General features: G+C 28.7%; 2 protein-coding genes across 2 annotated transcripts in view; both read right to left on the reverse strand.

The window, feature by feature from the left end:
* Positions 1–2324: 2324 nt before the first annotated feature.
* On the reverse strand, positions 2325–3411 carry LOC115033906. The gene is made up of 2 exons (XM_029488730.1): positions 2992–3411; positions 2325–2843 (listed from the first exon to the last, which is right to left on the reverse strand). Exons 1-2 carry the CDS (start codon positions 3146–3148, stop codon positions 2626–2628), a joined length of 375 nt encoding a protein of 124 aa, XP_029344590.1. The 5' UTR covers positions 3149–3411; the 3' UTR covers positions 2325–2625.
* Positions 3412–3795: 384 nt separating this feature from the next.
* LOC100162516 (gustatory receptor for sugar taste 64f-like) overlaps positions 3796–10684 on the reverse strand; it is a 21724-nt gene continuing 14835 nt past the window's right edge. Inside the window, exons 6-9 of the mRNA XM_001942752.5 lie at positions 5646–5800; positions 5428–5590; positions 4185–4274; positions 3796–4096 (exon numbers count right to left, since the gene is read on the reverse strand). Of these exons, the coding sequence (XP_001942787.2) occupies positions 3995–4096; positions 4185–4274; positions 5428–5590; positions 5646–5800 (510 nt within the window). The 3' untranslated portion in view covers positions 3796–3994. The remainder of the gene's footprint in view (positions 4097–4184; positions 4275–5427; positions 5591–5645; positions 5801–10684) is intronic.

Below are 10684 nucleotides of genomic sequence, written 5' to 3' on the forward strand. Positions count from 1 at the left end.
TAAAAATAAAATAAAAAATAAAATAAAAAATAAATTGAAAGCTTTACCAATGCCCTCATACGACAGTCCATTAATATACATGTTGCATATTATAAACGAAACCATTACAATAGAAGAGCCAACTACAATAATGTCGTATGCCATTATCCAGCTGATCCAATTGAAACTAAAACATATTATTATAAAATAAAAAAACCATGATAAAAGTTAACTTATTGATTATAAATATTAGGAAATCTTTTAACTGAAAATACTTCTATACTGCAGATATCAGCTTTTATGGAATTAAATATACAGTGTGTAAACGCTAATTGAGAACACTCAATATCTTTGCGTAGAGCCCTGCAATTTGAATTCTGATTTCATGTTGGTTGTTATGACATAAAAATACACCTTTTTATAGCCTCTGAATTTTTTAACTTAATTAGACTTGAGCATGCGCAGTACAACTTTTTTTCTTAAATGGCAACCACTTATTTTAACCACTAATTATTTTTTGCCTAATTTTTTAATGGATTTTGGTGGTTTAACCAACTTTCTAAGTCCAAAATTGACCAAGTTACAGCCAATCAAGAATAATACTGCAAATTTACTGTAATGAAAATAATTATTCTAAGATTGTTTAAGCTTAACATTTTCACCTCTTATTGTTTAGGTGATATTTATGTGATACATAAATAAATATGTTATTTATTATGTTATACATGTAATGGATTTATTGGAATTCATTAATAGTTTAATGTATGCTGACCCTCCTATAAATCTTCGAAATTTAAAAGATATAATAATAGCAACTTGCAATCAACTGACTGAAGAACAAATTATTAATAAATTCCAATAGATCCATTTATTTATGTATCACCTAAATATTACCTAAATAATTAGGGGTGATAATTAGGGGTATTTATATTTATAAATTTTAAAATAATAATAAGTATACTTACATAATGTATACCTACCTATATGTTTACAGTAAGGTTTAGGTACCAATTAATATTTCAGTTGAAAAATAAGATAGAAGGCAGTTCCAACATAGATATTTGAGACACTTTCAAAATAATAACTATTTTTATGCGCATGTGCAATAGAGCGATACAACTTACTTTGTAGTATCTAACTAACTTGTAAATTACAAGTATTAAGATCTTTTCCAATTGCTTTTATTTATTAAAATTTTTAGTAATACTATAACAGTTTTATAAGTACAATAAAAAAAAGGTGGGTAAGAGGATGTCGCTCTGCTGTACAGTAAGTTACAAGTGTGTCACTGTATAATGGATGGTATAAAATTTTAATTCAATGATATAATATCATTGTATAAGAAAAACGATTCTGAGCGGAGACGGTATGTCAGTCTAGGTATGAGACATATTATTATATACAATATTTATGGTATTAAAAAAAAAATTGACCTAAAATCGGTACCTATAATAAGTTCCAAATTAATCATATCACAATATCCATTAGGTACAACAAACCGTGACACTATCATAGATATATAATAGTATACTTAAGGAGTTTCAAGTACCCAAGAATAATACTATATAATAACAACAAAATAACTAAAATAGTTATTCTAGGTTTTTTAATATGTAATTTCGTCCAAATTTGAACTTAAAATGAGTATAAAAAGAAACTGTGATTATGTATATTTTAGATTTGTTGGGAACAGAATCAACTACTTACGTGGAATCTTGTTTTAAATTTTCAATTCTTAGATATAAAAGTTGAACATTTTATGATTTTTTATCTACAAAATAATTATTCAATTTTAAATTTGATAAATTTTGTCAAAATTTGAACTTCAAATGCTTATAAAAACAAATTGTGCCTATGTTTTTTTAAATATTTTTCAACTGCTATTGTAACAATATATCAGAAGCCTTGCATTAAATTTTCAAGCTTTTTTAACGAACAAATACAATTTTATTGATATTTATAGCAAAAACTAAAAAAAATGGAAACTGAAAATGTCCGTAAAGAGCTCAAAATAAGTCAAAATATTTGGAAAATGTTATGGTGTATAGAAAATGCTAATATAAACATTCAGTCAAAATTTAATGTACCTACGGTCATTTATTTAAGAGTTGCACCAAAAACAAAAATCAATTTTCTCGAAAACAGATTTTGCGGAAAAATTCCCGTTTTTCCTTAATTTTCCTATTGTTTTTCACTGCGCTTTTGAAAACCACTGGGAAATTTTTACTTTTGACCCCCTCAAAGTACCAACTAGATTCACTTTCCTATCAGAAAAGATACTGTTGAAGAAAATCCAAGCACTTTTACTGTCCTAAACGGTGATGACAGACACAAAAAAAAATAAAAATAAAACACACATCATTGTAAAATCAATACATTCATCGTTTCACTCAGAATCTAAAATTTATAAATTATGGAGATCAAAGAGCTCCGATTAATATTCTAACTGTTAAATCTGTAAAATTTCTATAGTATTTGTTGTATCTTTTATTAAGTTATTCATGTTTTTAATTAAATAAATAAGTAACTGTCACTATTGTCATTGTTGTTATCATAGTTAAAATTTAATTAGTATTATCATATTATGTGTAATTGGGCTCAGCCCGTAATTTTGATAATAAATAAATAAATAAAACTGAATAATAATTATACATATCGTATTACCCACATTAAATAACTAGTGTTTTGTCCTCTAATGCCTTGAACTGGTAAAAGACCGGACATTTGCATCAAAATAAGTAAAGGAGTGATGGCTCTGTGCAATGAATTTTTATTGCTAATTATGTTCTTCCTTACACTGTCTTCCAAGACTTTGATTCTCACATAGTTTACTGGCATACCAAGATCGTCTTGTATTTCAAGTGCTTAAAAAAAAATTAAAAATTAAATAAAACATTCTTGATGAATTACTTTGTATGAAAAAAACAATTATTTTAGTTTATCGCATTTGTCATTTAACTTATCGAAATAATAAATGTTCTAAATATAGTGCGTATAAAAAATTAATATTACCAATACTCCCCTTGTTTTCTTTTAAGCTCAGTGCATTGTAATTCGAACGGACCGCCGAATCGGTTAATGAACTTTGTTTCGACTGCCGATCATATCCAGCTTCAGAGAAATTCCTTTCCTTGAGATAAACAGGCTGGAAAGTGTTTTCGTTAGGCATAGTGAAAATTTGAAGACTCGTTTTATCACTACAACACAAGTAAACTCAGCACACTAAATGCCCTTCCCGAGTTTGAATTTACAGAATTGTTAAATATTCAGTTGCAAATATAAAGTGCTCTGATATGTAATCGGAATATCTGACACACGGAGCACACGTTTTTGGAATAAGTACTTGATTATAATAATTTTCGACGTTATGAAATGTTATTTTTTACACACCATAAATACTTTATTGTTATTTGTATGTACCTAATAATAAACGATTCTCGGAAAATATAAATATAGTAAATGCATAATATGGGTTTGTGGTAGAAAATAATCTTAATTTTTACCATGAACACATTTTATACCATTTCCAGTTGTTTATCTTGATTAAAACAAAACAACCACACAATGATATTATGATAACTCATTGATTAATAAATTAGATTCATGCATATAGAATTAATTTAGATTTACAAATAAACGGTTTGAATAACATTTAGTAGGTTCTACTACAAAATTTGAAATATTTCTAATACTTAAAATACTAAACTGTATTATATCATACAAACAATTTATTTCAAAAATAGGTAATCTAATATCAGTATCTAAACAATGTAAATTGCAGATTAGAAATAGATTTTTTTCATGTTTGTTTTTGAATAATAGTTTAATTAATTGATTATAATGTAATATAAAATGTATATTCGAATGAACATTTTTTGGGTTCACACTGCATTATAAATTATTTATTCAAAACTAACAAAAATACTCTAACAATACTACTTCTCAGTTGTAATAGTATCTACACTTTTTTCTTGAATATTGAAAAGTATTTAATATTAATTACAATAAATATTAATTATGGACAGTAAACAATTGTGTGATTTTGACCATTTCCGTCACTATTTACACTGTTGAATTGTATCAATACGATCTCGTATGTGACAATTGTTCCAGCAACCTTAATAATTGTATAAAAAAAAACATTAAAGCGTATGTAACCATAATTTTAATAAACAGTGAATAAAAAAAACGCATATAAAACCAACCGTCAACATTAATGTTCTAGTCACCGAAAAAAAATTGCATCCGGTCAATGCCAATTCATCAGATGTTACTTGTGTTAAAAATCTTGCTACCTATAATTAAAGAAGGAGCATTAATTATTTTTTTTTTTAAAGTCTCTATAACTATCTTTTAATTCATCCATTTCACGTCAGTGGCATAATTAGGAATTTGGTTTGGAGGAAATATACGTTTTTAGCAAACATGAATGGTCATTATCAATAATTTGATCAAAATGTTAGGAGTAAAAAAAAAGTTTTAGGGGATCTATCATTTAAAATGTCTACAGGTTTCTATTTATCTGTAAATATTGTTAAAATAATTATAATTTCATTCAAACTCTAGATTTTTACAAATTCTAACGTTGTAATTTTATATTCTGTAAATTGTTAAATCAGATTACGTTGGCCATTTTTTACTTCGAGCTGGATATGAATTATTCGGGAAACAAAATTGATCCATGTTTATTGTAATTTATAATATTACATAATATATCTCGCAACAGAAATATATATTATGAATTAGAGATCAGGACCTTCTATAAATAAACCAGCAAGCGCGTAAAAAAAAAAAACGGAAAAAATTTTAGTAATCCGCCTAATATCTGATCAAGATAGAGCGACGTAATTCATGTAAGTAGGTACACATTTTTTACGGACCGCAACAAGATGCTCCGATTGATTAAGATTTGATATTCTTTCGTGTATACCTACTGTATAGGTACCATTATATTACCATTTACCATCTTAGATCCTAATCTTATCGAAAGCCACATTTTTATGTACACTTAAGGCCTTAATGGGATCGAAGCAAATGTATTTTTCATGCGTTTTAGACCAATATTTGTATTTTATTTCAAATAATTATTTTAAAAAAATTGTAAGAAATGCTTTTTATCTTGTATATTTTTAGACATATTATAAAGTTTGAGAATAAAATATTGAAAAACAGAGATTGGTGTGGGCAGTAAAATATTTCCCTCTAGCAATTAAAAAAAAAATTATGAAATTTTGTTGATTCTATAAGGCGGTATCGTTATTCCCGCAGAGTATATTTTTGAGGACAAAATTGCATCGGAACCGCGGGCGCCTTAATATTCACTTCAATATAACTACTCATCAATAATTATTGTTTATTATTTGATTATTGATAAACACAGCTTATTTTACATATTATTAGTTACCATGATTAATCCCTATGATACTTTTTAGCTAAATTTAAATTCACCTCCACTCCATAACTTTCGGTCGGCACAGAAAACAAGATTGCTTTTGGTTTTTTGCTTTGATCGTTTATGGAAGCAGCATATAAAGATACTGCACATGTTCTTCCAACTAAATATGTAAATGAAAACACGAAGTAAATGGCCTCCCAAACGTTGTGCATTGGTCTGAAAACACGTTTAGCCTTAATAAAGTGTACATAACTAATAGTTACTTGCATACTTCAAACTGTTTAGAAGCTGTAAGCAAATAAAGTACAAATTGTTAGCAAATGATAATAGTATCACCGGTGACAAAAACTCATCAAAGTCTTGAGTTAACGACGCTAATAGGTTATATGTTTCTCTGGATTTCCGCCAATACGTACTTGGAAGCACCTAAATTTCAATTAATGTACAATATCATTATGTACAAAAGAGTGTCGAGAATAATAATTAAAAAAATCTAGTATATATTATCTATTAAACTATTACCTAATAGGTGGTTGTTTAAATTGTATTAGTCGTTACACCTTAAAATGTTAAAATGTAGAATAAATTGTAGAATACAAATTATGTGAAACGATAGTTAATGATAATAATGAATTTTGAATAAATATTAATACATTAAAATAGTCATAAACTCTTATACAGTTATACACTATAGAGTTGTTGTACTACAACAGTTGTAGACCCAGACAGACGTGGATACAAGGGTGGCCAGGGGGCTGAATTCCCCCCATCATTTTTCCTTAGGTACTTAAACTATTACCCTAATTTTTAGTTTATTAACTTAACTACTAAAGTTAAGAGGTTAGTGATGCAGAGGTTTCATCGATGCCGCTTTATATACATGTATACTAAGGGATAAGGTATATCGATTCCATCAGTATCAATTCCGCCAGTGCAGGTCATAGAGTAACTCTATGGTGCAGGTAGTCTAAAAACATTCCACCAAGGAAAAGATAATCTTACCGAATTAAAATTATAGTTTTGTATTTTACATACAAAGTTTAGATGAGCGGTGAAGTGGATAAACAGTTCGCGGGGTAACCCCGTACCACTCCACTCCGCTCATCTAAACTTTGAATATTTATAACTCATAAACTACTCACCCGAAATTCGATTTTCATGTATCAAAATACTAAGAAAAATATTCTGCTTTGGAATATAAAATTAAAACCCAATGTTGTCATTCAAAAAATTAAAAAACTTAAAATATTATAAGGATAAAAAATATTTAAAAATATAATTTTTTAAGAAAAATATTGTTTTATAAGCGACTTGAAACTATGTAAAAAAATATTTTCAAAAAAATGTACACTTTCTGAAATAATGAGTGTTCTATGATAAAAGAATCACCCGGTATAGGTCACCTATATGTATAATCAAACCAATACCCTTAAAATTCCGTTGCTACCTGTAGGTACCTATACTCTATAATATATTTGATTAAAACTTAAATTCTATAATATGTACTTATATTTAAATGTTTTGAATACGTGTTTCAATTTATTTTTTCTTTGAAAATCAAATTATCATCTAACAAAGTGATTATCGATACATTGACATTAATAACGCGTGTTTAAATAACACGAAAAACAGTAATGTTATAATGAAAACCAAAAAAAAAAGAAATGTATTATTTTAATACCTATGTAGAGGTACCTACGCTACATTGGTAATTTGCTAAAAGCAAAAAAAAAAAAAATTGGAATAACGAATTGGAATAAAAGCTAATGGTGGGTCAAACACATTATAACGTATGGGTACACGCTAGTACTATTATTATTATTATTCGAACGGAATGCCGGCGCGTTAAAATCTCCCAGCGCAAAAACTCGTCTGCAGCGGTGCACACGCTCATGAGTATAATACTGAAATCACACACACAGAAACACACACACACACACACACACACACACATACACACACACACACACACACACAAATAACACACATTAAAGATAATATTATTATATTAAATTATATATACGCGCTACGCGCACACGGCACATGCGTCCACGGTATTCGGACGGGTATGCAGATGACTGTACGGCGATAAGTTTACTCGAGGACCGGTGCTCGGCCGACCCCATCGTCGATGGCACTCATAACTGATATAACATTATACATTTATAATAATAATAATAATAATAATATAATATGCGTACGCCGTACGTGTATCCTGAATACGACCTAAATTTTATAACGCATATTATAATAGGCAGATAATATAGTGACCGGTTCTCGTCTGTAGCCTGATATAATATTAAATGAGGAAACGGCGCAGCGTCGATAATCTGCGTTGCCATATTATAGTTGTTGTAGATATTTTGTTACGATTAAATTATTACGATAATAATATTATTATTATACTTGGGGGTATGTTAAAAAAAAATATCTATAGCCTACCACTGCAGTCCACCTATATATTATTTTCGTACAGTAGGTACCTATAGTTTTGTTCAATAGCATATAAAAAAAAAAGTATTATGATTGTTATTATATCATTGTGATTATAATATTATATGAATATATATACCATATAACAAGTACCCTACGCGGATATCATAAATATTATAATATATCAACGTGCGCTGAATTTTCCTAGTCCGCGTAATCATAATATTATAATATATATATTATTACGTCAATCCGGTTTTCGCACCGATCGAAAATCATTCCAATAATAATAATTCCAATGTACTACGGAATAACGCGTATATTCGCGGATATATCATTTTCCATAATAATAATATATTGGGTGTATTTATTGTGTAACAATATATTATAGGCACTGTCGTACGGAACTCCTTTTTTACCTTTTTTTTCTTTTTATAATTCTTAACATATTTACAACCTACTATTTGCGTATAAATATGTATATTATATCTGTTAGTACCGGATTAGTGTGCTTGATCGTTTTTGTATGATTTTCAAAACATATATATTATTTAATGACGGACGCGTTGTGTTTCCGTTTTTTTTTCTTTAACCATAACCATAGTTAAGCGAGCTTGCTCATTAATCTTGATTTTCTACACCTGAATATTATGATTTATGTACACCTACTTAAAGCTCGACGTACTAACTATCATTAATTATAATATATACGATATACCTATACCTATATCTACAATCGTTATTCGCTATGAATCTTCGTCGCTGTTTACCGTGCCAACTTAAATTTATTATTTTAATGGATCGTTTTGCATTCTTAACTGGTTGTGCAGATCAATTATTAAATGTTATTAATATTATTATCGTAATGTATATACTTAATAAGCGAAATAATGATTTATTAAATGCGTGTTATTTAAAAAAAAACCTATACTTGCTGTCATAAATGATAATAAAGTATAAGTAGACATTGACACTTTAACACGGCACAGATGTTAATAATACAAACATGAATGCAATAATATAGAGGTGTATAGTATAATGTGTGCATCTAATTTAATGCAATAATTTTAATAAATACTACATATTTAAATTTAAAATCACTTTAATATTATCTTAAATATATTATAACGAAATGTAATCGTGTGACTGTGTGAGTTTAAATAGTTACCTACTTGTATAAATGGTGTACATGCCTAATAAATATTATCATTTATCAATGTGAAAATTTGCGAAAATAACGAGCATTATGAAATAACATATTATTATTAATGAAAATTTAATACGGTTAAAGATAATATTTGTTTCATCATTTCACAACATTGTATAGTTATCTATTCCGATTTCAATACAATTTATATTCCTCATATTATTATGATTTTTGGACTCAAACTCTCTTAAGATAATCATAATAACAAAATAGTTTTACGAACCACGGATACATAACTACAGGTACGTACTGTATACAAGACTTTTAGTTTTTTATGAGCCTCTCATCTTCATTATAATATTACGTGGTCCGGAATCATTCCCAACTTAAAATACACCGTTAGAAGACCGCGTCTTACGAAGAAAAATATTTAAACTAATAAAAACAATATAAACATATTATTAGGTATACGTTTATAATAACGAAACATAAATAATGTATATATTCAAAAATAATCGATACGGAGCGATGGTTTTTTTTCGACCCAGCCAAGTTGAACACAAAAAAGTAATTGGTATGCAGACAGCTATACTCAAAGATTTATTATATTTTCAATATCGTTTAAAAACCTCCAATTTGAGTTTAAGCGACTGGTTTTTTTTCGATCATTGCACCAATGGATTATTACCTACGTCTTGAATATTCCGGCTTGTATGGACAGCAGCTAACGGTCGTGTCAACAATATTCGCGGTACGCACACGCAACGCCAAGGCGGTCGGCGAAAAAAGCGGATATCGCGTGTATTAGAATAATATTTAGGTCATATTATAATGAACGCCGCGCGGGTTAGGAGCCAGGCGACAGTTGTATTTAAAAAATATATATAATAACACGACCTAGACACTGTTTGAGTTGAAGTCTCCAACAGTAACATGAATATAATATATTGTGTATATAGTTACGCATTTCGAAGGTCACCGGCGGGGAATAGGTACCTATGTAATATTATAATATCATAGATTTGGTGAAGTGCAGCAGACGCGTGTCATCGTCATATTACAATTATCGTCACTTCTGTCGTTTGTGAATAGCGAATGCACACACATGCATAAAAAAAGACATATTAATTATATAGGTACGTAGGTATACGCGCGTTATTAAATATTATATTAGACAAGCGAAACACAATAATATACCTACCATATATTATATTATTGTACACGTGCGACGTACAAAACGCGCTTTCGTCTCGCGGACCGGAAATGGACGAAAGCAAGTGGTAAGTATTTATTATACTACATAGGTATAGGTACTTGCACAAATACATGTTATATACCTATTATATATGTACCTAAATTGTATAATGTATTTCACATTTGTACAGCAACACTGATCGATTATAGGTATACCATCTCATAAATCCGCCGTACATCGCTCGTCTAATTATAAAATGCTTATAAATACAAAATCCCTATACCTACTTGGCTAAATGATACAAACAAAGATGACGTCGGGTGAGGAGAACATTCACCTTGGGTACCTACTATAGACACGCTTTATATAAAAATATTTTATTTTCAGATCACGATTTCGAGAGACAAATGTAAGTTGTAGCAGGTCATTAAATTGACCACCTCGGTGTGTATATATATACCGGGTGATTCTTTTATCATTGAAAACTTATTATTTCAAAAAGTCTAAATTTTTTTGAAAATATTTTTTTACATAG

The sequence above is a fragment of the Acyrthosiphon pisum genome, chromosome A1 (genome assembly GCF_005508785.2).
Source record: "Acyrthosiphon pisum isolate AL4f chromosome A1, pea_aphid_22Mar2018_4r6ur, whole genome shotgun sequence".
In the NCBI taxonomy this organism is placed as follows: domain Eukaryota; kingdom Metazoa; phylum Arthropoda; class Insecta; order Hemiptera; family Aphididae; genus Acyrthosiphon; species Acyrthosiphon pisum.